The sequence below is a fragment of the Dromaius novaehollandiae genome, chromosome 18, assembly GCF_036370855.1.
Source record: "Dromaius novaehollandiae isolate bDroNov1 chromosome 18, bDroNov1.hap1, whole genome shotgun sequence".
Classification (NCBI taxonomy): Eukaryota; Metazoa; Chordata; class Aves; order Casuariiformes; family Dromaiidae; genus Dromaius; species Dromaius novaehollandiae.
Genome location: NC_088115.1, coordinates 13942675 through 13969926, shown reverse-complemented (window position 1 = coordinate 13969926; position 27252 = coordinate 13942675). Strand labels below are relative to the sequence as shown.

General features: G+C 43.0%; 2 protein-coding genes and 1 long non-coding RNA gene across 20 annotated transcripts in view; 2 read left to right on the top strand and 1 right to left on the bottom strand.

The window, feature by feature from the left end:
* Positions 1–13222, top strand: part of LOC112982506 (ATP-binding cassette sub-family A member 10-like) — a 30888-nt gene extending 17666 nt beyond the window's left edge. For 6 of the 7 annotated variants that reach the window (XM_026098971.2, XM_026098969.2, XM_026098968.2 and 3 more), the window contains 21 exons: positions 227–425; positions 733–899; positions 1309–1436; positions 1853–1990; positions 2645–2758; positions 3547–3717; positions 4073–4186; positions 4352–4462; positions 5324–5395; positions 6009–6100; positions 7061–7181; positions 7523–7640; positions 7900–7991; positions 8737–8915; positions 9403–9478; positions 10326–10420; positions 11232–11351; positions 11611–11751; positions 11927–12006; positions 12095–12150; positions 12960–13222. In XM_026098971.2, the coding sequence (XP_025954756.2) occupies positions 227–425; positions 733–899; positions 1309–1436; positions 1853–1990; positions 2645–2758; positions 3547–3717; positions 4073–4186; positions 4352–4462; positions 5324–5395; positions 6009–6100; positions 7061–7181; positions 7523–7640; positions 7900–7991; positions 8737–8915; positions 9403–9478; positions 10326–10420; positions 11232–11351; positions 11611–11751; positions 11927–12006; positions 12095–12150; positions 12960–13058 (2483 nt within the window). In that variant the 3' untranslated portion in view covers positions 13059–13222. The remainder of the gene's footprint in view (positions 1–226; positions 426–732; positions 900–1308; positions 1437–1852; positions 1991–2644; positions 2759–3546; positions 3718–4072; positions 4187–4351; positions 4463–5323; positions 5396–6008; positions 6101–7060; positions 7182–7522; positions 7641–7899; positions 7992–8736; positions 8916–9402; positions 9479–10325; positions 10421–11231; positions 11352–11610; positions 11752–11926; positions 12007–12094; positions 12151–12959) is intronic. The other variant, XM_026098972.2, reaches the window with a different exon arrangement.
* Positions 13223–14748: 1526 nt separating this feature from the next.
* LOC112982508 (ATP-binding cassette sub-family A member 10-like) overlaps positions 14749–27252 on the top strand; it is a 30151-nt gene continuing 17647 nt past the window's right edge. The window contains exons 1-15 of one of the 12 annotated variants that reach the window (XR_010392187.1): positions 14749–15230; positions 15364–15621; positions 18052–19194; positions 20034–20161; positions 20523–20733; positions 21178–21336; positions 21436–21536; positions 22392–22618; positions 22948–23086; positions 23621–23806; positions 24878–25025; positions 25539–25710; positions 26287–26345; positions 26767–26877; positions 26978–27153. Coding sequence is in view for 11 of the 12 variants with exons in the window: in XM_064522788.1 (XP_064378858.1) it covers positions 19164–19194; positions 20034–20161; positions 20523–20733; positions 21178–21336; positions 21436–21536; positions 22392–22618; positions 22948–23086; positions 23621–23806; positions 24878–25025; positions 25539–25710; positions 26287–26345; positions 26767–26877; positions 26978–27153 (1848 nt within the window). In the remaining variant the exon portion in view is untranslated. The other 11 variants (XM_064522788.1, XM_064522784.1, XM_064522787.1 and 8 more) reach the window with 11 other exon arrangements.
* Positions 26868–27252, bottom strand: part of LOC112982511 (uncharacterized) — a 79955-nt gene continuing 79570 nt past the window's right edge. The window contains exon 13 of the long non-coding RNA XR_010392188.1: positions 26868–27007. This is a non-coding gene — a long non-coding RNA (uncharacterized LOC112982511). The remainder of the gene's footprint in view (positions 27008–27252) is intronic.

Genomic DNA, 27252 nt, shown 5'->3' with positions numbered 1-27252 from the left:
AGAGGGCAATTCACAAGGCCAGTTAAGATGTTGCATATATAGCCTTATGAGTCCAGGTTCAGCCAGTCTGAATTCACCCATGTAAACTATGTTCTGTGTAAATTAGCACCCTTTTTTTCTCTGTCATTGTTTCTTTTCTTGCTAAAAATGAGTGTTCCTAGATTTAGAACAGAAATCTTTGTTGATTTTTTGGGCTTAAAACATGTCCTTTGAAACCTCTTTGTAGATGATAGTGTTTTTAGTAATGATCACACAGAAGGTGGAGACTGCTTTAACCTTGAGGAGATGGACCAAAGCCTGCTGACGCTTTGGGAGAGAGGGAGAGCCACAGTAAGTGGCATGGAGCTCTGGAGACAACAAGTTCGTGCAATGGCAAGAGTTCGCTTCTTAAAGCTAAAGCATGAAGGAAAATTACTCAGGTCCTTGTAAGTATGGGAGCTCTTGCTTAGTCTGTGGCATTGATACTTGTCAAAGTATCTGAACGTACCCTCAAGTGACTGAGGGAAGGCTTAAAAACTGGTGGAGATTTTTTTGGAAACTAAGAACTAGCTAGAAATTGTTTTTAAAAAAATACAGTAATAAGGGCAGTTAGAACCTCTTGGTAGAACTCTGAATTACTTAAGTTTTCCTTTCTTAAATCTCCTATTGCCTTCCTCCCCATATATCATGTAACTGTCATATGTGAAAGGTAGAATGCTTCTGGACCCATTTATGGTCTGTTTTTCCATCTAGATTGCTGTTCTTTGGAGTATTTATCCTTCCTATTCTTCTCCTTATTATTGCACTTCAACTGTTGGACAGCTTCAGTAACTGGGAACTGACTGCTAGTTTGTATTTTCTTCCCACTGAAGAGAAAACTCATATTAAGTCAACGAATCTTCTCATCTTCAATGACACAGGTGAAAAGAACATGTGGTGTTAATTTGTTTTCTGCATCTCTCTAAGTCCTCTTAGAGTTGATAAAACTAACTGTTCTTACTTTTTATGTATGTTTCTTCATACATTTGTGGCTTTGGGAGGTGTTTTCTTTTGAGCAAAATCCAATTATAATGATGATAACTGAATAGCCAAAATTTAGAAGAATAATTTTAAAGTAACAGTAATGAAATTAACTACACAAACATTTATTGTGTTTAATCAGTTCAATAAAAAATGAAAAGATAATAAAAAATGTAACTTTGCTCAGATTCTGTATGTTTTTTTTAACATCCTTCTCCTTTGCTTTACGAGTGGCAACTTGTCTGTAAGAAATGGTCTAGAGTAATTGGAAGATTTTTCTAATAATTTCTAATCTTGGCTTGATTTCAGGATCAGAAATTGAGGATTTCATTCATGCTTTGAAGATTCAAAAGATAGTGCCGGAAATAGGTATTGAGAAAAACATCACAAGTATGCCGCTTTATAATGGAGCTATAAAAATATCCCTGGAAGGCAAGGTGAATGATAATTTTTCTTCTTTCATTCTCTATGTCAACATGATTCTCTGAAATGTGTTTAAATGAGGGACAGTGAAATGCAAAGATCAGAAAAGGTGAAAACACTTATTTGACGTATTAGATATTATCTGTAATTCTGTTTGTGGGAAGCTTCTCCTTCCACTGCATACTTTTTTACAATAGTCTTTAAAGAAGAGTATTAACAAAGTTTTTTGTGCTCCTCTCCAAAAATAGTTGGTTTTATTCATCTTTTTGCTAATGATTACTGTTAGCATGCTTTCAGGTCTCAGCATTCTCACTCCTCCCAAAAACAAGGTTGCATTCATCGTTGCTTTTCCCTAAAATCCTCACTAGTTAGCTCCTCCTCCCAACTGTCCTAGGCAAGAAGGTAATGTCTTCTGATCTTATGTCTTCAGCGCTACCAATATACGATCATGTGCAGTGCAGAGCCTATCAACTGTTTTCCAGTGCTTATGAATATCCTCAGCAACACTTTCTTAAGGCTCTTCAATTCCACAGCACATATCCGCATCTGGAGTGACCCCTTTTTTAGTGTAAGTGTCCTACCTTTCTTGCTGGAAATTATTAGAAATAGTTAGCAAACTGAAGCAAAATAAGGACTGGATGGGCAGACTGCAAGGTGCGTGGAAACCTGGCTGGACCAGCGAGCTCAAAGGCCTGTGGTCAACAATATTAAGTCCAGCTGCTGGCCAGTTACTGACATTTCTCAGTGGTCATTACATGGGTTATTTAAAGAGAATTCTTTTCTCTAGTTGTTTTTAAGCGTTTCCTAGGGTTTCAGTGCCATGAGACATGTTTTAGGCTTGTGTTGTGCTGTGTTGGCAATGCGCTAGGAGAATAGCACTAGCACTTTGTGGGCCCCATCTTGTTTTAGCCTCCATTTGGCAAGCATCAGTATCAAAAAGCATGGTCCCTATCCTCAACAATTTGCAGTAATTGAAGTACTTCTCTCTGGAAATTTTAAGAAGCGAAACGCTTCTGCTTATTGCTTTGTATTGTGTTCTTAAACACAAATGATTTATCATAAATATTATTGTTCCATTGTGTACTTAGTTGTGCTATAACACTTTGCCTGTGTGCCACGTGGTGCATGCAGGTGTGATGAATATTGGTTGTGCTAGCTAGATTTTTTACTGGGGAAGTGTTGATTATTGACGATTTCTGAATTATGAATTTCTCTTCTGTAGGTACAAAACCCAGCTACAATGCATAATATTGTGTTTATCTGTCTCGCCTACATGCTGATTTTGACTGCTGGTTTGCCTTCTCACTTTGCAGTGAGTAGCATGGATGATTACAAGGTAAATGGACTGAAAGCGATCTTATGCAAGAAGAAATGAATGCAAATGTGATGTCTCTGCATAGATTTTAATCTCATCGCTTTGTTCTGTAATTTCAGAATCTAGGGAGAAAAAGCAAAGAGAGTTGTGTGGTGGGTTTGTTTGTTTGTTTTTTGAAGGCACAGGGGAAAGATGCAGCGTATGTGTCTACAACACAATGCTGTCCGTACTGGAGGCCTCTGTATGAACAGTGTCTCTATGCAGTAGGCTGGCCAGGGTTACTAGTCTGGGGTCGTGGAAGAAATACGGCCACACGAACATATCATTGTGTCCAAAGCTCATTAGCCTTCATCTCAGAGAACTGGGTTGGTCCCAGAACAACTTGGGAACAATTTGGCTGTCAATTAATAAAGATTTTGGAGCTGGGAAGTCTTTCGAGTTTTGGTTTATTGGATTTTTTTGTTTTTTCCTCTGCAGTCATCTCGGGGCTCTGAATGCCAAAGTCCTGCCTCTGGGCATTCAGCTTCCACTGGCAGCTAACTTCGGTATCTGAATGCCTCCTGGGTGTTGGTGATCAGAAATAGCATCAGTCTTTCTCCCCCTCGAGATAATTTGATTTAGATTTTTATGGTGATTTCTTCCAGTGTTCTTTGTGAGGGAGTGGAGGGAGGAGTGAGGGTAATTAGAGGAAGACAGTGAGCAGGAATGGATTTGTTCATCTCTATTCCCTTGCGCTATTTCCAGACCCCAGCTAAGCCGGAGGCCTCATGTTACAGCCCTGCTGACATGCTTCCCTTTCCCCTTTGCAGATCAAGGCTCGCACCCAGCTGCAGCTCGCTGGGCTCTTCCCGTCGGCATACTGGTGTGGGCAGGCGTTAGTGGATGTCTCTCTCTTCTGGGCCCTTGTCAGCCTCACGTTTGGGATCCTGCTTTTGTTATTTCGCGTCAGCATCTTGAATGCTAGCATGATTCTTTCTTTGGTAAGCTCGAATACTTTATTTGCTACAAAACAGTCAGCCACAAATTCCCCCCTCATTTTACGGTGAGTTTCCTCAGTGCCAGCGTTGTTGTCATTTGTTGTTCATCTGCCATCTCGGTGCACACTGTCTTCATCAGCTGCAGTTACTCAGCACGTCTGACTATGCCTCTAAGCCGTTGTCTCAGGATGTTTCTGTGTGCAACGGGAATCACTAAGCTGTCCTCACAATGAGATACTGTTCAAAGTACTTTGTGATCTAGAAGCATTCAGTATTTTAGTTGAAGTGAACAGCTGTAGACAGGTTTTACTTTATTCACATCCATCTCCTTGTCACTAATATCAGTTTCTTCCTTTAGATTGTTTGCATCATTGGTTATGGAGTATCTCTTGTTCTACTCGTCTATTTAATTGCGTTTAGATTTCGCAAGGGACGGAGCAATCGTTATATTTGGTCTTTCATCCTTACTCTGGTAAGTGAAGTGAACCTTCACTCTGCGATATTTGATTTACGCATCAGGCCACTTGAGGTTTCACTCCAAGCATACTGATATTCAGCAGAAAACCAAAATCAGTGACACACTAGTTTTTAGCAAGAGCTCATAAATTTTAGAAATACTTTTCCTGCTTTATTTTAGATTACCTACATTTTCTATACGTTTGATGACGGAGGAGGTATAACCTATCTGGTCTTTTCTGCTGTGGCTCCTGTGTTTCCTTTGGTGGGCTGGTTCATATTCGCTGTACGTGTAAGTAAACATATTCCCCTAAAGTAAATATGGCTTCTTTGTGGCACAACCTAGAAAGGTGTGCTACTCATGTAAATGAAACACTTCCCAAATTCCTTGTCCCAAAATGCCAACTGTCCAAGAGATAAAAGAGTGAGAAAAGACAATAAAGAAATCATTCAGGCTGGGGAGTAAGGGAAGTGACCAAAATTTGAATTTTGTCCTTTAGAGTTTTGCTTGATTTGGATTTTTGTTTCATTATAAAAGGCAGCTGTTATAATGTACTTTGTACTTTGGCAGATAGACTAGCGTGGGAAGGGGAAGGGAGTGGAGGAACTGGGCTGATGGGGAGAACAGACCAAAGGAAACGAAAACACTGAGAGGAGAGAAGTATTGATGGAAAAGATTGATCTAATTTGTCCAACTCAGGGCACCTGAATTTTAGCCGTAACCATGGAAGCCATATAGGTCTTTGAGGGAGTATGAGCCCCAAAAAAATAGGTACAGAACAAGCCTCCTTAATCCTGCAAAAAAGCTAAATCTCCCTACATTCCAAACTTGCTTTGATCCTGCTCTGTGGCATATCAGTAACATTTTAAACTGCGTGGGGATGGAGCAGTGTTGCAGCTACCTCCCCCTGGGACCTTGCTGCAAACTGCAGTACGTGTGAGGCAGGATCAGAGGTGGAAAAATTGAGCACCTTTGCACTCTTCTTTCCCTGGGCAGCTGCTTTTTGCCACTTCCAGGAGGAAGATAGTGGGCTAAGTGTACTGGTTGCACTCCATGGGGCCTCTCTTGTGTGCCAAATGTCTGTTTTCACCCTGCATGAATGGAGCCATAGTAAGGAGTTTTTCTAATTGACTGATATTTTTTTTCCTGTAGGAATTTTACAATGTTTACAGTGACAGTCATCCTGAGACATGGAATAACGACGTCTTTGTAGCTATCTTTGCAGTAAGGAGCAATTTGATGATGGCTATTTTGTAAAAGGTTCTTGTTCTAATGTGATGGGCTTGCACTGGGTTTGCATAACTCTTCCCATCAATAAAGCATGGCTTATGTGGTAGAAGTTTCATATTGAATGAAGGGGAGGTACATCCGAGGAGTCAAGGGCTTGTGTCTCATGTGCCCATAAAACGCTATACCATATGTGGAAAATGTTGAGGGGATTAAATGGAGCTCATGTATAAGGCAGAACCTAGGCAGACTTTCAGACAACCTGTGAAAAGTTGTTATTAAAGAACTAACAGTGTAATGCTGTTTCTTCAAAAGGAAGATGTGCTCTCTGATCCTGTAAGAAGCCTCAAAAAAAGTCCTTTGGAGTGCTGATCATTGGAGCTAAAACTGCAGTATAAAGTCAAGGCTTTTGTAAATGATCTGCCTGTGAGATGGAAATGTATATGAAGCTTCAATTTAACATCTTCCCCTGAGCTTTAATTTAGACCTACGTGACTACCTTTTCAATACCTGAAGTAAATAAGTTAGGTCTTAGCATCTCTTTATAGTTAAAAATTAATCAAATGTGTTACTTGTCTCTGTACAAACCTAATTCGTTATTGTTTTTTAGCCTTATATCCACTGCGTGATTTTTGCTTTTCTCCTTCGCTGTTTGGAGATGAGATATGGAGGAGCAGTTATGAGAAGTGATCCCATCTTCAGGTCTGTGCCAAGCAGAGAAGTGTCTGTGTGCTTTGAGGGCCGAGGCTATGTTGGTGTACTTGGTGGGCTCAGGCCCCCCGAGCGAGGCAGTGCCCTCACTGCTTATTTCTGACAGCCGAAGTAAAGTCTCTCAAGAGTGAGAGTCCCAGTTAGCCCTATAGTGAGCTTAAAAAAATTTTGCAAAGTGTGAATAAAGCCAAAATTTTAATTTTAACCAGTTTGCTTGGGTGGGTGTTGCAGTTGAGAACTAAGGGAGGAATTTTGTATTCCTTTGGGTCACTGCAGTTTCAGACTTACATTCAGGGAAGCTCCAACAAGTTATCCGGCAAATTCCAGTCCAGTATGTTGCAATATAAAGCCAGTTACATTACAGTGTACTAGAGAGAATAATAAATGTTATTTTAGTTTTTTTTATTCACAGATTTGATTTCAGGACATTTCACTGTAGTTGGCTGAATTAATAATTATAAATTGAAATGAAACATTTAAACCCCTTTTCAAATGCCTCAGTGTTGTTCTCTGCAGGACAGTCAGTTTCTCTAAAGCTTTGTCAAGCCAGGATTATTTGCTAATTGCTCTCTGATCATCTGATTTTTTAAAAGTATTTAATTGTCAAACATTAATAAATGTGCATCAGCTGGGAATTAGATGCCTAAATAGCTTTAAAAACCTGGGTCATGTATTTTGTTCCTTGAACAGACTGTTGGCATGTGTTGAGCAGGGGAATAGTAAATACTGGTTGAAGAAAAGCTAATGCTGTCCTTTATTTTCTCATGTGTATCACTGATTTGTCCTTCCCCTCCCATGGATAAATATTTGAGCAAATGGTGTCTGTGGAGTGGCTCCCTTAATTCAGATAAATTATGCAGGGTACTGTATTGGCACTACCCTGGGAATAAACTTTAAAAGACTCCTGGAAGTGATTCACGGTGTACATCCTCTCTCCTCCTCTGCTTGTAGGATATACCGGAGGAAAGTGGTCGCCCACCAGAACAGGGACCATCCAGGAGAGGAAGCTGCAGAAGTTAAAGCTGAAAGGGAGAGAGTTAGGAGTGTGATAGGGTCTCTGCCACAGGAAGAGGTAAAACCAATGTTCTAGGTTGTTTCCTTTCTCACGCTCCATCTTCTGGTCTGTCTCTGCTTTCTTAGTTTATGCACTTTTGTTTATTGATCTTTTGATTTCCAAGTGTTAACCTTGCAGTCGAGCCCACAATGCCCTGGCAGCAGAGGGAGTTAGTGCAGAAAAGACTGGAACTAGATTTTTATTCACATTCTACTTTTTTTTCCATTTTTCCGTTCTGTTTCCTGGATTTTTAATTTAGTATCTTCCTCTTTAAAGAGTCTTACATAATGGCAAGAACAGGTGAGCTGTCTTATATGATAGCAGGAGGGTTTTTTATTTCCCATTTTGTTTCTGTACAGGATCCAGTTATCGTTGTCAACAGTGTACGCAAGGAATACGAAGACAAGAAAGCCAGCTCCTTTTTAAAGAAAAAAAAGAAAATTGCTGTCAAAAATCTCTCTTTCAGCGTTAAAAAAGGTTCAAGTGTTTTGCTGCAACCTTTGTAAATGACTGTCTAATGTGAAGGTCATGTTTGGAGACCATGGTTTTGTTAGAACTTTCTCATGTATAACCAGGCATAAGGCACACGGCATTTTCTACACCCGGGTTCTTACATTCGTGGGTTTAATTTTCTGGGATAAGTTAATGAATACCCCTTTCTTCTACTGTAGTTTTAGATACTGTCTAGCACACAGGGGAGAGAGTCTCATTAACGATTCCTGCATATTTGTTGCAGGAGAAGTATTAGGACTGTTAGGACCCAACGGAGCTGGAAAAAGCACCACTATAAATATGATTTCTGGAGACATAACGCTGACTGCTGGGGAGGTAAGTGATTCCTCTGGAGCAGTTGGGGAGTAACCTTGATGCCATTATAAATGAAGGATGTGAAAAGGCAGAACAGCAATGCAGCCTTGTAGTCAGGGAATTTATATATACACAACCTTGGATAATTACAGAAATAAAAAGAAAATGTTGATGGCCTCAAAACACATTCTGGTTTTCATTAAAACTAATGTTATAGTCTTAAGGGTTGAGCTACACAATTTTCAATGTGGATATGAAGCCCATTTTGAAATTTCACAAGCACTATAAAAAATGTTGACATCTTAGAAAATAGCACTCTTTTCATAAAGCCTTGCAAAGCCAGGAAATTGAAAATGAATGTGAAGAGAGTTGGGCCAGTAACAATCCATCATTTAATTATGTGCATGATGACTAATGAAATGTGCTGGAGGGAAATACTGTTGCTGTTACAGATTTGGGACTGAATGTTTGAAATTAAAAAAAGTATTATTAGGAGATAATAGTCTTACGTTGGTACTGTTACCCAAAGCCTGTGTTTTGTGGTAGTGAGCACGTTTGGTTTTGTACAACACCCTCCTGGATTCAGACGAGCAGATGTCATGACCGATGGAGATACCAGTTGAATACTGCTGGACTTCCTTTTCTGTGTGCTTATGAGGTCCACATTATTTCATGCTACAACACAGGAGAAAACAGAGTTTCCAGGGGGCTCATTTGTTCATTCCAGAATAACCCAGACCACTTTCAATGGTGTGTGTTTGTGCAGGTGCTGATCAAGGGTAGTGATGCGGCTGCCTCTTCTCCAGGGCAGGGCAGCCCTGGGCTCCTGGGGTACTGCCCTCAAGAGAACTCACTCTGGCCAGATCTCACTGTGCAAGAACATCTGGAGGCCTACACTGCTGTGAAAGGGATGAGGAAAGAAGATGCAGCTGTTAACATCAGTCGGTATGAAGCCAAATAATTTCTGTTTTCAGCTCTTCATCTCTCCAGAGTTAAAAGACAGGGAGACAGGGAAAGGTGGTTGCATTAATAAACCTGGCTGGTGTGGATAAGACAGCAGCTGAAGTGAATTTGCCTGTTTACCTTGGAGGAACATGACTTCAGATGAGGTCTGCTACATTATAGTGTTTGAATCCCTTGTCTATGAAGATTTTCACCCTAGTTTATCTAGAGAAGCTTCAGAAAGCATCTGATTTTGCTTCAGTTTTGGGCCTTTACATTAATAACTCCCATTCTCTGATTAGCTGTACTTACTGTCATGAGTTTCTGCAAAAATTCCTTAATTTATCAATAGAACTAGAAATATAATCACCAAGTAACCCAAGGTGACAAGTATATTAGTCTTTGATTCCAGGGTTCCTCAGTGCCCCTGACCACACTGTTAGCAAATGGAGATATGTATTTTAGCCGTCTTCTATTCCACTTTCCACAGCATAGCAGAGGTCCTGGAGCTCCAGAAGCATTTAAAAACAGCAGTTAGGAGATTGTCTGTGGGAGAAGCTAGAAAGGTATGTTTTGTAATTAACCAAATCCCTGCTTGCTCTTTCTCAAATATGATGCACAAAGAAACCTTCATTCAGGCTCATGGAGTTATTTGGCTTCTGTACTGGTGTCAGCAAGAGCAGAATGTGGTCCTCGACACTGTAGAAGTTTTGTTTTTTTTTTTTTCACTCAGTAGAAATTTTCTTCCTGGAAGAAGGACTAAAATGCTGTCTTGTATAACTTGTTCTGCAAATATGCCATGCTAATGAGAGATCCACAGAGTCAAGGGGGAAGTGAAGTCAGCCTGGCCTTGCTCTGTCCCCTAGTCAGGCAGAGATGTTCACTGCTTTCTGTGCCACGGGAGACCCAGAGCGTGCATTATTATAGCCCTTACAAGCCCTTACAGGGGAGCTGCTTCCTTCTAACACAGAAGCGCATACTGCAAGTGTGTTTCTAGCCTGATTTATTTTCATCAATATCTTCTGAATCTGGCTTGGCAGGATTCCCCGCTCTCCTCTTTCCCCACTCAAGGCATTGTGTTTGATAAATGATAACTACAAATTGGATTTACCAGATAATCACTTCTTTGTGCCCCGTAACATGCATCTGCCAGTAAATAGGATGGAAAACCACTTTCAAATCCTTGGCAGGCTTGGATGTTTGGGTGAAGCTGATTTTGTAAGATTAAAACCTTAACTAAGAACACCTGGGGGCAGTTTCTGAATCTCTGTTCCTACTGTATTTTTGAATGAAGAGATTTAGCTCCTAAAAGATTTACAGGAATTAAGCTGTACAGGGACAACTCCCTGGTTCTAGTGTAGTTGCCCAGACAAAGTAAAAACAGGCCTTACCTTGATGTCTTTCCCATTTCAGTTGTGTTTTGCGCTGAGCGTTCTGGGTGACCCAACAGTCATGCTTTGGGATGAGCCGTCAGCAGGCATGGATCTGAAGGGGCAACGCCGTATGTGGTGAGTAGCGCTGTTTTAGCAGAACAAGGAGGTGTATAATAGCTTATGGATGTACAACTGTAACAGAATGGATCTGATCCTCATTATTGTGGTAACAGTTGGACAAGCAAATAGCTTCTGCTTCAGTGAAAGAGTATGTCCATATTTTCCCTTTTCCTACTTACACAGGGTACCACTTACTAAATCCCTTACTCAGCAGGCAACAAGCCATTACTAGCCATCAGATTTGATCTTAGTGATAGCATCATCAAAAAATTATTAGTAGGCTCCAACTGAAACCATACCTTTGGTACAAAAGAAAAAACTCCTATTTTCTTCAGAGCTTGCGACAAAATTATAGGTAGTTCTTCCTTTCCAAAAACTAGTTGACCATTCAGCTCTAGTACTTACTGTTATTTTTCAACGGCTGTTTTACCTGAAACTGTAAAATTTGGAAGGATGCTGACACGACAAATTGCAATGTAGCATTAGCATTCACATGTCATCTTTAAGCAAGATAACTTAAGCAGTAACGAGAGCTAGGCCAAGGAAAATGGACTGTATGCTCAAATCATTTATTTTAATTAAAGCAGGCACAAAATTTAGTAACTGCTTTCTCCGTACAAACTCAGTGCTATAGAAGCTGTTCTGAGCAAAATAAGGAAAGCATTGGTCTTTTGTTTGTTAATGGAAATTTCCTTTGCTACTAAAGTCTTTTAAATGGTCATCCACTTTGTATTATTTTATCATTTCTGTTGGTTTTTGAGGGGAAAAATAAAACAAACTTTTCTGCAGCTGTTCCTGGAAGTAACTGTGATCCCTTTGTTTCCAGGAAAGCAATTCAGACTTCACTGAAAAGCAAGCAGAGGGGAGCCATTCTCAGCACACACTACCTGGATGAGGCCATGGCGATCTGCGACCGGGTGGCCGTCCTGGTGTCGGGACAGCTACGGTGGGCACCGGGATAGCATCGTTCACTGGGTTGTCTCCAGCTCCGGCACTGTCCTAGTCAATGTTTTTAGTTTACTCTTATTAATCTAATAGAAAATGTTAATTTTGGTTTGGTTTGCCCCAAGTGTGTAATGAACATGGTGTAAATAGCTGAAGAATAAGATCTAAAGAGCAGTGTATCTGCTGCTTACATCCAGTGATAGCTTTATTTGCTGCTTATGATGGTTAGAGCACTGTTTTCCTTCTTCCCTCCTCTGCAGCTACATCGGTTCAATTGAGGACCTGAAACGTAAGTTTGGCAGAAGTTACTACCTGGAAGTCAAAATGAAGGATGCGGGGCAAAGAGATGTTGTCCACGCCGAAGTTCTGCGGCTCTTCCCCGCGGCGGCTCAGCAGGAAAGGTTGCTGCACTGCGGGGCTGCGTGGGGTTGGGCAGCTGGCCGGACACCCTGCGGAGCCGCTGTACTGCTCCTAGTGACTCTGCTCAGTGATTTATCTGAGAATACAGTAGCCATAAGAATGCTCCTAAACCATAGTGCTGAGTCAAAGTGATGGATTTTTTTTTTTTTTTGGTAGTTCTTCTTCTTTGCTGATCTACAAGATACCAATGGAAAATGTACTACCTCTGTCCCAGTCTTTCTCCAAGCTAGAAGCAGGTAAAAGGCAACAATTGAATATGAAGATTGCTTACAAACTGCTCATTTGGGTTTGATTTTTAAGAATTCCTTCTCCATCCCTCCACAGCTAAACAAAATAGAAGGCTTGAGGAATATAGCTTGTCTTTGCGCACCTTGCAACAGGTAGGTCATGCAAAAGTTACTTAGTGCAGAAAGGGCTTGAGAGTGTGTTCACACCCTCTGCTTTGGGCTACTTCAGGTGTGATTCAGAGCATGCTTTTTGGGAGTCTGGGCTTCCTGCATACCAGGGTCAGAGACAAATATCCAAAAAATGTGACTTAGCCAGGCTTAAGTGCTGAAAGTGGAATGGGAAAGCCCTTACCACTGTGTGCATACTCAAAGTAGGAATGCACTGTGCTTTTACTATGCTGAAAGTTTCATTTGGTTTATAAAGCATATTTTATTGTTGTGGAGCTTGAAATGCAGGAAAAAGGTTGCCAAATTATTGCTTAAATTAGGTTTTTTTGGAGAAGAAATAGTTACTGATATTAAAAGGATAAATGAAAATGTCAGGGACACTCTGGAAAGTGAGATGTTACTCTACTGCTGAAAAGGCATCATGAAAAAGTAATTCAATTCAAATCTCACTGTACAGTTTGAAGGGGAATGTTGATTTCTAAGTAAGTTCCATAAATGACAGACAGGTACTGATACTTTAGAAAAAAGATCAGCCTTTTATAGTGTTGATTTAAACCTTTGCAAATGAGAATGCTGTGCATACGAGAAATGTATCTCATATAAGATAAAAGAAATAGCATAAGTCTATCTGGGGAAAAAAAAACCCTCATAGGCAGGATTAGAAATTACCTTTATCTCCAAAAAAAAAAAAAAAAAAAAAAAAAAAAAGAGAGAGAGAGAGAGACAAAGAAAATGTATAATCAGTGTTGGTATTGTCAGGTCCTTGGAAATAACTGGATTGTGGTCCATTGCAGGTGTTTGTAGACCTCACCAGGGACCCCGAGGAGCATGATGAGGATGCAGCATTCAGCGGAGCTCAGGATTGGAGACCACTTCATCCCAGAGCCCTTTAAGCCAGAAAGGAAACCTTTCAGTATATTTTATCAGTATTATTGTGTGTGATTTGATACCGCCCTGGGACTTGGTTATCAGTGTCACAACACATGCAGCTCTGTAGGTTTTCTGCTGCACCAAAAAAAATACATATTTTAATAAATAAAGCCTTGATTCTCTGCCAGATTGGTATCTACAGCTCATCTTTACCCCTATTCAGATTGACCTGTGAGATTTGTTTTGTTGAGGAATAACCCTACCAGAAAAAATTTTATTTCACGAGTCAGCTCACCAAAACAAGCTGAAGGACCAGACTCGCTTGGTGGAGAAGAGGCGCGGATGCTGCTGCTGTGCATGCAGAAGCAGTCGTAGGGGGAAATAGCGTATGAACGGAGAGGATGTCTCTTAAACAGCCACTCATTCGTGGCTTGTGGAAACCGGAGCTTTAGCCTTCTCAGTGCAGAGAAAATTTCCTCTGGCTGGTGTTACAGGTGGTACTTTCTGGTGCTCATGGGCAAGTGGAAGTGCTCAGGGCTGTGTTTTGTCCCCCAGAAGCAGCTATCGCTGTGTTTCAGATGTTTCTGGGCCAGCTTGGCCTGCCTCCGGTCCCTACCCCTGGGGACATGCAGAGGGGGAGAAAGGATGCTAGGTCCTGACCGTTTCTGCAGGCTCCTGTTGTTCAAGTTGAATTTGGGGCCCAGAGGTTAGGAGATGGTTGCTCATCCCTTGGGGGTGCAAAGCTGTTATCTCTTTTTTTTTTTTCCTGTATGCTGAGTTCAAAGACTTTGGTGCCGAGCATCTGTGTACAATCTGCATCTGGGGCCATGGGTCTATCACCGCTGAGCCCAAAGCACTGCTGCTCCCTGCTTCTCATGGCAGGGGAAAGAGCCAGAGCAGGCTCCCACCAGGTCCCACCTCACCCCACTGCTCCTCTCAGGCGGATAAAACTCGCAAACAGAAAGCAAACTAATAACCTGTCCGGGCAGCTGGGCATTTCCCTGTGTGCCCCATCACCCTGTCCCCCAACACCCCCCGTGTGCTGGAATGGGCTGGGTGCATCTGGGGCCTGGGACCCACGTGGGGCCGAGGCAGCGCTGTCCCTGGGGACAGGCACAGCAGTGACCCTCATCTGTGCCACCAGCTCCCCAGGCCACGCAGATGCAGGTGTGGACAACGCGGGGGTGGATGCGTGCACAAATGGTGCAGGTGGGTGATTCACGTGTGGCCGACGCGGGTGGAGGACGCGGGTGCGGACACTGCAGCTGGAGGATGCGGGCGCGGGGACGCAGGGCGGATGCGCGGGTGCCGCAGGGTGGGCTGGTGGGTGCTGGCAGGTGGCTGCAGCGGCTCAGCAACGGGCTGCTCCCCGCAGACCCAGGGAGCTGCTTGTCATAGGGGTCTTCCAAAGTAAGTGCCTTTCTTAAGGAGATGAGCAGGAAAGTGCCTTTGCTTGAGACTCACTGGCAAAGAACTGACATGTCTACTTCCCTGCTTAAAACAACATTTTTTTTTTCTTTTTTTCCTTTGCGAGGAGGGGGTGAGCAGGAGGAGCAAAGGCTTCTACACCTAGGAGTGATATACCGGGGCAGGTCTTAACTCGACGCTGTGTCTTGACTTATGCCTCTGAAATCTGCCTTGGTCTGGTTGAGACATCTGCACGTTATTTAAACCTTATTATTCTTGTCTTTTTCTCTACGCAGAGCAAAGGGAAGCAGATCCGGCTCCCTTTGCATTTGCAAGCCCAACCTCTGTCCCAGCAAGGCTGCTCGCTGCTCCCTCCCACTGCTGGGTTTTTAAGCCTTGCTCAGCTGGGAAGCGAGGGACATGCAGAGAAGAAGCAGGGATGCTCCAGAGCCGGGGATCCAGTCTAGGGGTGAAAGCAGAAGCTTTCTCTTTAGAAGCGTACCTGTTAGTCCGGAGAAGCTTATTTTAAAGTTTATGAGCTCTCCTGTAATCCAAAGAGCGCAGGACTGTTTCCACCCAGGTGGCAGTGCCTTACTGGTGTTGGCATGCGGGTGCTCGTCTCACTGAAACAGTTGTTTGCAAATAGAACTGTGGCCGTTCAGAGATAAGCAAGGGTCAACGTTTGCTCCTCCACCTTGAGCAGCGTGCCATAATACTGCTTTTGACTCGAACCTCTGCTGCTGCACTGAGAAACATAATGGAGTTTGCCAGATAAAGGATTTTGTAAGGTTTGTTGAAGAGTCTTTTGTTTTTTGTTTTTTTCTTCCCTTTCTTGGCTAAGACTCAAGAATTTTCTGAGTAACTTTTCAGAGAATCTGCTTCAGCCACTCGACAACAATATGCTCTGTTTGCTTTTTATAGCATAAATAAATCTGAAGATCTGCCAAGGAGGAAGGGGGAGCAGGGGGAGAAGAAGGGAAAGGCAGTGAAAAGAGAAGTGCTGGCGTGAGGAATGACTCTGGGCAGGAATGCCAGAATGAAAAAATGAGCATACGAGCAGAGGAGCCCTGCAGAGAGCCGCAGCGACTGGCGAGTCCGTCTGGGGGGGGTTGAACAGCGTGTTTTACGGGCACGTTACGAGCTACAGACTTGGGATACTTTTCAAACCTTCTCATTAAGGTAAAATATCTGTTTTTATTGGTTTTTTTTTTTAAGGATTAAAGAATTATTTAAAAGAGATGAAAGCATCTGGTAATTAATAACACCGTAAATAATGTTGTGTGAGAATATGAGCACATAGGTCATCTGGAGTCTTTCATTCTAAAAGACTCAGTTAAACTTGTGATTAAGGTTCTTGACTATTTAAAGGTGGTAGAGTCTTTTTAACCTTAGTTTGATATGAAAGAATGCATAAATAGGTTTCAGTTTATGACAGTATATATTTCTGCATCTTCGGCTTTAAGAGAACGTTGTAAAATTCGGCTTAGTGCAGTGTTTTAAGCAATCTAATATATCTGAGTGTATTCTTTCCTACGTGCTGAGCAAACTAAGCACAGAATTTTTAAAATGCTAAGTCACAGAAGGGTTGAGGTTGGAAGGGACCTCTGGAGACCATCTAGTCCAACCCTCCTGCTCAAGCAGGGTCACCTAGTTGCACAGGTGGGTTTTGAATATCTCCGGAGAAGGAGACTCCACAACCTCTCTGGGCAGCCTGTTCCAGTGCTCTGTCACCCTCACGGTAAAGTTTTTCCTCACGTTCAGATGGAAGTTCCTGTGTTTCAGTTTGTGTCCGTTGCCTCTTGTCCTGTCACTGGGCACCACTGAAAAGAGTCTGGCCCCGTCCCCTTTACACCCTCCCTTAAGATATTCATATGCGTTGATAAGGTCTCCTCTCAGTCTTCTCTTCTCCAGGCTAAACAGGCCCAGCTCTCTCGGCCTTTCCTCGTAAGGGAGATGCTCCAGTCCCCTAATCATCTTTGTAGCCCTACACTGGACTCTCTCCAGCAGTGCCATGCCTCTCTTGTACTGGGGAGCCCAGAACTGGACACAGGACTCCAGATGTGGCCTCACCAGGGCTGAGCAGAGGGGCAGGATCACCTCCCTGCACCTGCTGGCAATGCTCTCCCTAATGCACCCCAGGATACCACTGGCCTTCTTGGCCACAGGGGCACCTTGCTGGCTCTTGGTTAACTTGACCCCCACGACTCCCAGGTCCTTCTCTGCAGAGCTGCTTCCCAGCAGATCAGCCCCCAGCCTCTCCTGGTGCATGGGGTTATTCCTCCCCAGGAGCAGGACCCCACACTTGCCTTTGTTGAACTTCCTGAGGTTCCTGTCTGCCCAGCTCTCCAGCCTGTCCAGGTCTCTCTGAACGGCAGCACAGCCCTCTGGGGCATCAGCCACTCCTCCCAGCTTTGTATCATCGGTAAATTTGCTGAGGGTGTGCTCTGTCCCTTCGTCCAGGCCACTGATGAATGAGTTGAACAGGACTGGACCCAGTACAGGCCCCTGGGGGACACCGCTAGCTACAGGCTTCCAGCTAGACTCTGCACCGCTGATCACAACCCTCTGAGCTCTGCCGTGCAGCTGGTTCTCAATCCACCTCACTGTGTGCTCATTTAACCCCCACTTCCTGAGCTTGCCTAGGAGGATGTTGTGGGAGAGAGTGTCGAAAGCCTTGCTGAGGTCAAGGCAGACAAGAACCCCTCCTCTCCCCTCATCTACCCAGCCAGTCATTCCATCATAGAGGCTATCAGGTTTGTTAAGCATGATTTCCCCTTGGTGAATCCATGCTGACTACTCCTGGTCACCTTCTTTTCTGCTACATGCTTAGAGATGACATCCAGGATGAGCTGTTCCATCACCTTTCCAGGGATGGAGGTGAGGCCGACTGGCCTGTAGTTCCCTGGTCCTCCATCTTGCCCTTTTTGAAGACTGGAGTGACGCTGGCTTTCTTCCAGTCCTCAGGCACCTCTCCTGTACTCCATGACCTTTCAAAGACGATGGAGAGCGGCCTAGCAATAACATCTGCCAGCTCCCTCAGCACTCGCGGGTGCATCCCATCAGGGCCCACGGGTTTGTGAGTGTCAGGCTTGCCTAAACAGTCTCTAACCCAATCTTCCTTGACCAAGGGAAAAATCTTCCTTTCTCCAGACTTTCTCTCTTGTCCCCAGGGTCTGGGATTCCTGAGGCCTTAGCAGTAAAGACTGAAGCAAAAGCAGCATTCAGTAACTCTGCCTTCTCTGTATCCTTCATCACCAGGGCATCAACCCCATTCAGTGGCGGGCCCACATTTTCCCTAGTCTCCCTTTTGCTACTGATGTGTTTGAAGCAGCCCTTCTTGCTGTCCTTGGCATCCCTTGCCAGAACCTGTTTTTTATTTTTGTATGTCTGTACATAGTGATATAATCTGTAAGAGAGAAGTCCATTTAGAGCCTGCTGGTGAAATAGCCGATTTCTGTTGTTAAACCTGTGTTCCAGTCCCCATTTCCAGCTTAGGCACTCGCGTGTGTCAGGCTGCAGAGTGCACACCGGAGAAGACCCTCGGTCACAGCTGCCTTTCCAGCATTTGGGGTCTGCTGTGTAATTACAGCTGAGATTTCTTTCCTCCAGGTAGGACACGGGCTCTGCCATCTCTGCTGGGCTCTGCCAGCTGCTAGGACGCCAGGCAGGGTAAGACTGTGGTTTGTGGTGCCGCTCCAGCCCCGTGTGAGTGGTTGGAGAATTTCCCAAAGGTTACATGTACTTTTTGAGAGAAGTAACAGAGCTGCTGCCCCTCGGCATGGGCTTGGTCTCCTCTCTGGAAATCTGCAGGTGTTTCTCTGAGGAAGCTCAGTCTGATGTTTTATTTAAAATTCTGTATGTCCTATGCGTCTGGAAGGTGTCTCCTGTCTTAGATCTGCTTCCACCTGATGTCTTCAAGCCCTCTCCTTCCCTGCAACTCGCTGCTGCAATGTCTCCCCCGAGGGGAGCAGCAGATCCCTTTGGGGCTGTCCGGGAGACAGACCTCCGCCTCTTGGAGGGATGGGAATAAGAAACTTCGCAGTAAACGCTTTGGCTTGCGATGCATTTCCTCGCCCAAGAAACTCACGTGTGCGTTCTTGGTCTTGTTTTTCTCTCCTTTGCACCCTCTGTTTGCCATAAAACGCAGCTATTGGCAGGGTTAGGGGTAGAGTGGAGAATAATGAGGGAGAGGAAAAACATGAATATAAGTGTTTGGAAGAAGATGAACTCCAACATGCCAGTCAGCACCACAAGACACTGTTTTCCCAAAGGGAATAGGAGAGCACACATCTTCCTTTTACAAAGTAAGAAGGTTTAAAAGGATTGGGTATACAAATACTCCGATACTTCTACCTGAGAGTTTAATTACAAAAGATCAGGAAACCATTTTGTTTGAAAGTGTGTTTTAGCTACATATATGATAGAAGAGTAGTTTGGCTATGAATATAGACCTTTTATGTTTGGGTACTAAGTCCTTTGACTCTGTTAAATTACTCATGATTATTTTACTAGCAGCTCACGTGAGCATATCTCATCTGCAAAAGTGACTTAAACAACCCTCTTTGTGCCTAGCTTTTTAAGCTTCCAATACTGTCATTAATGATTATCCAGGCAACAAATTACTGTTTTTCGTTGGCCAGAAATGTTTACGGATGCTGCCAAGTCTTTTGGAGTAATACACCAAGGCACGTTCGTGGCTGTTGGTTCCCCTCTCTCCTCCCATGAACGTCCCAGACAACGACAGTTCTCTGAGTGCGTATCCGAGGGTTTGTTCTTTCATAACTCCAAGTTGCCTTCAGCTGACACCGATTTCAGGATGAGCTCAGCCTGTAACACGTCCAGGAGTTGCTCAACACTTCTTGGCGTGAAGCCTATAGCAGATTAGAATTACACACAAAAAGATTTTGGTGATTTTAAATGACAAAGTTGTCATTTCTTGGACGTTAAGGCCGCCCAAGCCAATGAGATCAGGCAGTCTGATCTTCCCGTTACGTTTCATAAATACCTCCTCCCAATTTAGAGATTTGAGTTGAATAGATAGTTCAGCTCTCTAAAGTAAATAGCGTATCATGGACAGAAAGCAGGAGTGGTATCAGTCCCTGTACAAGAACAGACCACTCTGTGGGGTCTTTGCACCGCGTTTGAGGAGGCGAAGTACAGCGTGCGCCGCAGCGGGACAAACCCTAGCTAAGCACCAGATATCATATCCCTGATGCATCAGAAGAAGGCAAAAAGGTCCCTGGAAGCCAGCTTAGGAATAGTTCCTACCCTCTTCCTGCAGAAACCCCGAAGTGTGAGATTTTGTTTATAATCATTGCCTTAATGCTGAAGTGCAAGGATTAAGAGTGTGCTGAGGACAGCGCAAGCCTTTCCAGGTACAGTGGTCCCTTGCTGCCGAAAGCTGTGATGTGGGGCTGGCCTTGTGCTCGATGCACGGGGCTGGGGCATTGATCCATGCGGTGCAGTCTAAGTTGTTTCAGTTTTCTCTCTTGCAATTAAATGGTTAAAAAAAATTCTATGCACTGGCATAAATGCAAGGGTTTTGCAAATAAAACAGTCACTGCTGTTCTTTCTTTTGTTGTATTTGAAAGTAATTAAAAAAATTATAGGTTCAGAGATGAAAAGACTTCAGAGAAACGTGAGCATATTCCAGCAAACAAAAATTCTCTTGTGGAAGAATGTGCTTATCAAATGGAGGATGAAAATGCAGAGCTTTCAGGTAAGTTAAAAAATTGAAAAGAAAACAGCGAAAAGCTAAACACGGAGGAGCATCCAATCCCTGCCTTTCTCTAAACCCCAGTTTCTTTCTGCAAAGTTAAAAACCCAGCTGCTAATGAAGACTTTGTGAGACTTTGCTGTTATAAGAAATTGTATTTATGTAATGTATGAAAGCACTGATGGGCCCTTTGGGCAGGATAATTCACTGAAGTGACGTGTACAGTGCAAAGACCTTAGTTAATCCACCTCTAAGAGGCCAGGGCAACCCTGTGCCCCTTGTTTATGTCTTAATTCCACAGAGAATGTGCTCTCTTATACTGTTAAATTATTAAGTTTCCTTCTTCATTTTCCCCCTTACCTAGGAGTGGACCCTGTCTCTGCTCTTTCTGCCCCTGATATTCATAGTAGGTTTGTTCACGATGAGAAGCTACCATCCAGAAGTGCCTTACGCTTATCTGGGACAACTCAGTGATCCTGTCTATGATGCTACTGGGGTTACTGTTGCTTATACACCCGTAACAGTGACCACCAGGCTGATAATGAATAAGGTGGCCTTGGACTCTGTAATGATAGGTATATTTTGTCTTTTAAATATTTAGATTTGTCATTATTTAATCTATTGTACCTGTGTTGTGTTTTTGTGGATTTTAAGCATCTTCAATCAACAGAGAAAATTCATCCCAAATCTCCCATTTTCACAAATATTTCTCCTAGTATTTAGTAATATTTAAATGACTAGTAAGCTCAGCTTCTGCTTCTGAGAGAAGCATCTCTGCCTTGCAAGATATTCACTATATTGAATAATACTATTAAGACACTTTGGCTCATTGTTTTGAGGAATCCTACTTCTCAACTGGTTAAGTGTAAATTATCTACTGTGAAGGTACCTCATCCAGTGAGAAGAACTGTAGATAGGGAATTGCAAAGCTGTCAAAAGCAGAATAGATACCCAATTCCCATGCTCACATTTTCAGACCTGCAGAAACTCATTGCAATGTTTTTTCTTACAAACCACAGGTATAAAATTAGAGGCAATGGAAAATGAGAGAGCCCTGGAGGAAGCATGGATTTCAAATAACAAAATTATAGGGGTTGTATTTAAAGACAACTTCTCCTATCACCTCAGGTTTCCTGCTGGGAATGTGACTATTCCAAATGAGAACTTTGGATACATAGGTAAATTAAAATATATATCTATGGGCATATGATTGTCTGGCATGGACAGGTATAGCTTTGTTGGAGTAATGCATATACTTCAACCTTTCATCCTTGCAGATACCTGTTATAATTTCTCAGCACAATACTGTCACAGCCCAAGGTACTGGTACAGAGGTTTCCTGTCCCTGCAGTCCAGTATCAATGCTGCTATTATAGAGGTAAATAAAATTTATGGACTGAAGTGCGTTTCTCTTTATTTTATACTTGGTCAAGAAAAGACAAATTGCTCTGTGACAATAGCAAGGGATAGGCGTATCAGAAAATTCTGCAGAAGAACAAATACCTGAAATTGTTCAGATGCCTGAGAGGCTTTTAGAGTATTTTTGGCAGAGGCAGCAGGAACTCGCACGGAACTGGAAGTTCCTCCACCTCGAGGTTCCCTGCAAAAAATGACATGCTTTCAATTTTGCTTTGAAGATCTGTGTTTTGTTGACTGTTGCGTTTGTTTACTGTTGTTTCCCTTTAAAATTGCTCTTAAAGGCTGTGAACCAAATGCAATATCACTATTTGATTTAGAGAATATTCCAGATTCCAAGAAAAAGGCAGTTCCTGCTGGAGCCTGGGCCCTTATCCAGCTGGGGTGGTATGACTGTCTGCTGGATGAATTTCTTTTAGAGGAGGCCTGTCTGTCATTTCTTGCCCTTTCTTTCCAAGTTGTACCTCAAAAATGTGTCTGGGTAGGGGTCATTCCGTCTAGCTGTGCAGCCATCTAGACTGTTTTCTTACCCACGGGGAGAAACAGGATCTTGGGCAGCGTGAGTCATTTGTGCAGTTGGATATTTACCTCGGGATGAGATGAAGGATTTATTTCTCTCAGCAGACTACAAGGGAGTCTAGCCGAGGCGCAGGCAGCTGAGCGAGTCAGACGAGCCCTTCCCACGGGGCTTATTGCTGTGCTTGTTTGTGCTTTATATAGACCTGCATTAAAAATAATTCTGGGGCTGGTGAATTAGAAGGTTCGTTATATAACTACACCTCGCTATATGAGAAATTTCTACCTTGAATTCCTTCAGGGGGTGGTAAATCATTCTGTCTGGGAAGAAATGAAATCAATTGCTGGTGTCCGTATGAGATCCCGGAGCGTCATCTCCTCAATTTCATTGGAGTACAGTTATTTCATGATTACTATAGTGATGTGTTTCTCTTCATTCATGCATTTTTTATCAATGAATATTGTAAGAGAAAAGAAGCAGCTCAAAGTGCTGATGAAGATGATGGGATTACAAGATATTGCATTTTGGTAAGTTCCTCAGTAGTAAAACTAAGTAATACAACTAAAGTACCTATTTACCAAAAATCAGTGTACCCTTGGGTGCTTGCACAAGGAGTTCACAAGTTGGATGAGTTTGTAATTTCACTCCAGTACTAAGGACAAACCATAAGGGTTGAGCGGGGGGTATTCTTTCTCTTTGGACATTTTCACCTGAATTCGGTCGTGCTGTAGAATGTGAATGAGTTCACCCTGGGAAATACTTAATATTATAATTTTAAATGGTTCTCCCATGCAGACGAAGCTCGAACAACAATTTTTAATTAAAGAAAATTATAATACTATCTTTCCATCTTCAGGCTCTCCTGGAGTTTGCTCTATGCTGTCTATGTGTTGGTCATGTCCTGCCTTCTGACAGCCATCGCTGTGCAGGACACTTTCTACCTTAGCAGCTTCCCTGCAATTGTACTGCTGTTTTTCCTGTATGGCCTAGCAAGTGTAAGTTGGGATTTTAAAGCCAAATTTTCTCAGCACATAATTTATTAATATTTTGATTAGCCTAAACATTACTCCAGAGCCACTTGCAGTCACTCAGAACTATATTTTCCTGGTCGTGCCAATAAAATAGGTAAGTGGCTTCTCTGACTCAGTTGTATCTCATAGTTGGCAGTGATTTGAATTGCAGCCTGAGGATCTGAGGGGCAGCAGACTGGCTACAGACGAAACCTCAGATCTTCCCACTGAGAACTATTCTGGTGTATTTTACTACATAGACTCGGCTCACCAGAGATCTGTTTGCCTGGCAAGTAGAAATGCTGCTAGTTAAGGATATTTATTTTCCTCCAGTTGTTGGAGTGGCCCTGTGTGCATGTGCCGATACGCCTTAGAGGTGCTGCAGAAGCAGAACAGCCCCTTCAGCACGGTCCCTCTGCCGTGCGCCCTCGGCACATGCCTGCCACGTTCCGTGTCTCGGGTTGGGGATGGTAGCACTGGAAATGCATCTTACCAACGACAATCTCCTGTTTCTTACAGGTCCACTTTGTTTTCCTGCTCTGCTCCCTCTTAAGGAGTCCAAAGCTCGTTGGGTCCATTGGGTTCCTCTTCACCTTTGTCTTTGGATGTTTAAGCCTTGCAGTGCTGATAGAAAATATTCCCGAACCTGTGAAGTGGTTTCTCGGTCTCTTTTGTCCTTTTGTATTTAATGCTGGAATCGCAAAGGTATGGTGCGTTACCTCCCTAATTGAACTTTCTCCATAGCTGGGTCCTCTTGGGGTGAAGGCAGAGTGTGTTTTATCACAGATAACGGCAATAAAAGATCTTACTGTGCTTCAGTGGTAGAGAAAGACAAGTTATAGCCCTCATTTCAAAAGATCTTCAGCAGGTAGTTTGCATTTGTATCCATGTGCTGCTTAGAGATCTCAGTGTGAGCTGACCTGCAGCTGGGCAGCAAAGAGGGGCTCCAATCTCTCCGTCACATCCCTAAGTTAAGTAGTCGACAAACGCCAAGGAGGTCATGGCCCGTTACAGAGTCATGGTCCTCACCGAATAATGTGAATGGGAGAGAGCCCATGGCCACGGCTCAACAGCACCGTTATCTGCTGGGGTGATCCCTGGGCCAGACCAGAGCTGACTCGGGGACGCCGGCTCTTTGCTGCTCCGTCATTCCCTTTTTCTGCCCCTGCTGCAGCAAATCTCCTCCTGGCAACAGCAGCTCTGTGCAGACGTGGTTCATATTTTCTGCCGTGGCTCTCCCTCCTCCATCCCCGCTTGGGGTAATTTTGCTCCGTTTCTCAGTCTTCCGCCAGTCACATCTTGATGGCTCCAAATGCTGCTTTCTGGCTCCAGGGAGAACCAGTTATTTAATCTTTTGGTTTCCTGTCAGAGAGGAGAATTATGCACCACCAGAAAATAGACTGAGTTTACTACAAATTTGCCATAAGGTTTATTCAATCATTGTGTAAAATTGTACCATTTTTGTATTAGATGACACTCACTGTCACAATTCTGTAAGTGTGCCAAAATCATATTTCTTATATCCAATATCATATTTCTATAAAACTCTGATCTTTTCTTCTGTTTCTGGATTATTTTTGAAAATTCTGAATGGAAACATAGGATCTCTGACTGGAGTAAATCTGTTTCTCTTTCTCACTAGAAATTTAAAAAAAAAAGGGTCAGTGCTGCATTTCCAAAAGATTTCTGGGTTAACAAGTTGATTGCATCCATAGTTTGATGATAAGCTCATGGTTTTCCAGCCTGAAAACTCTTCTACTTTGTCCTTTATTTCAGGTTTTCCTTTTAGAAAATTATGGAATAGGTTTCCATTTTTCTAACCTTATGGAGGAATCATACTTTTTATTTTCAACTTACATTATGCTGATCTTCGACTCTGTCTTGTATCTGCTGCTAGCTATCTACTTTGACAAAGTTCTGCCTGGTAAGTATGATGTATACTTACAACTATACTTTTTTCTTGTATACTTTTGATTTATGTCAATTGTGTGTAATAGCTCTTCAGGGAAATGAGAGGATGCGCCACTGTTTGTGTCAACTGCTATAGGCTTTGGTTTCTAAAAAATGTATTATATTGCTGAGTGACTTTCCTACTTCTGGCCTAGATTGGTAATTCCCAAATCAAAGGCAGTGAAGTATTTAGTGGTGTTTTTTTCTTTTTATGTTGTTGTAGAATTATTTGTGAGAAAATAGTGTTATAATGTACTGGACAATATTTTAATTCATCAAATGAAAGACAGAACTCATCAGAAATAGCGCTGAACCTGCCCTTCTTGGCCCGGATCCCATGCACACTAATGAAAACTCCCCAGCAACACAAAGTAATAATTTTGAGGCAGCCAAGTATTTTTCAGACCCTCCTAACTGTCTGATCCAGAACGATGCTTTGATTGTGCTTTCGACTGATCACAGGTCATTTTCTCTGCTTTCCTACTAGGCAAATACGGCATCCCCGATCCGCCGTTCTTCTGCCTGAAGCCCTCGTACTGGGCGAAGGGCAGGAGAGGCTCCACCAGCGAGAGGCCCCAGGCTGAAGCGAGCCCTGAGGAGCTACTTGGCGATGATGTAGAGCCGGTGCCCCCCGAATTCACGGGGAAGGAGGCCATCAGGTTGAGAGAGGAGGAGTTCCTATTCGCGCCGTTTGAGTTCGGTAGCTCAGGTCCAAGGCTCCCACTAACACCGCCCCTGCTTGTGCCACCAGTTCTGTTTTACTTTATCCTGGCAGTTTTCATATTAATGACGTTTCTGCAAAGCATTTCATGGAGAAAAGTTAGAGTTAAAATGTAGATGAGATAAGCAGGTAATTCAGCCCAGTCACAAGTGGTGAAATTCAGACAAACCATTCGCTTATTATTTTTTTGCTGTGGACTTTGTTAAAGGTTCTTTAGTGACAACAGGGAGAAGCCGGAGGGCAGCGAAAGGGCCATCTGTTGCAATGGGCTCAACCTTGTCCAGGAGAGGCTTGATGCTCTGTTATTGCATGCCACATATTGATATTCCCATTTGTGTTACACACTTGTGTTTGTGCAAAACCCTGCTGAATCTCTATGTCTATTTAAAATGACAGGAATGACACGAAAGACGTAAGGTACTGGGAATTAAGATCCGTAAGGATGTATAAAGGGGTACCAGGGAAATGTGTTAATGGGAATCCTGAAGTAATATTCTTCCTACCTTCCTTTTAGACTCAACAATATTAAAAAAGTTTATAAACAGAAAGACAAGAAAACAGAAGCCTTAAGAGGTATGAAAGCTGTGATATTGATTGCTGTTAAAGAAGAAGAAAGAGAGTTGTGCAAATATTTCAAAGTAAAACAGCAATAATTGTACTGCTTGAAAATTTATCTAAAATATTAGTTGATGCAATTGGTTGTTATTTTGTTCAGTTTTTAGTGACTGACTTTCCATTTTTATTGAGAGTATAGAGAGGAAGAAGGGTTTTTTTGTTAGTTGTTTTATTTCTGTCTTCTCTGCTAAATACAGAGCAACTTCTCATGAATTTAGCTCTAATTTGTAAAATTTACCCCTCAGTTTGCTTAATGCACTTCTGATGGATCATTTCTACTTAGTTTTTATGTTTCTTGACTTGTCTTGCTGATGCCTGTGACAGTGAGCAGAAGCAAATAAAAGCTCGTTTTTCCCCAAACCTAATGTTTTTATTCTAGGTTTATTTTTAAATATTTATGAGGGCCAGATCACTGCCTTACTTGGTCACAGTGGGGCTGGAAAGACGACGCTGTTAAATGTGCTCAGCGGACTTACCTTACCTTCTGAAGGTAGGATGTAGAGGGGAAGTGGTGGAGGGGTGGGCTGGATTTAAAAACTGTGGATCAAGAGAAGTTCATTCCACCTCGTTGTGTTTATTCCTGCAAACAGGTTCTGCAACCATATACAACTCCAGGCTGTCTGAAATGGGAGACAGGGAAGAAATCAGAGAGATGGTTGGCATTTGCCCACAATTCAATGTCCAGTTTGAAGTTTTAACAGTGAAAGAAAATTTACAGACTTTTGCTGGAATCAAGGGCATCAAGTCCAAAGAGGTAAAGCGGGAGGTGAGTGTGCGTGTTCCCCTGAAAAGCATCGTTGCACAGCGCTCTGGTGAAAATGTTAGACTAGGCAAATCCCACGTTTCAGTGAAGGCTTGTTTTGCT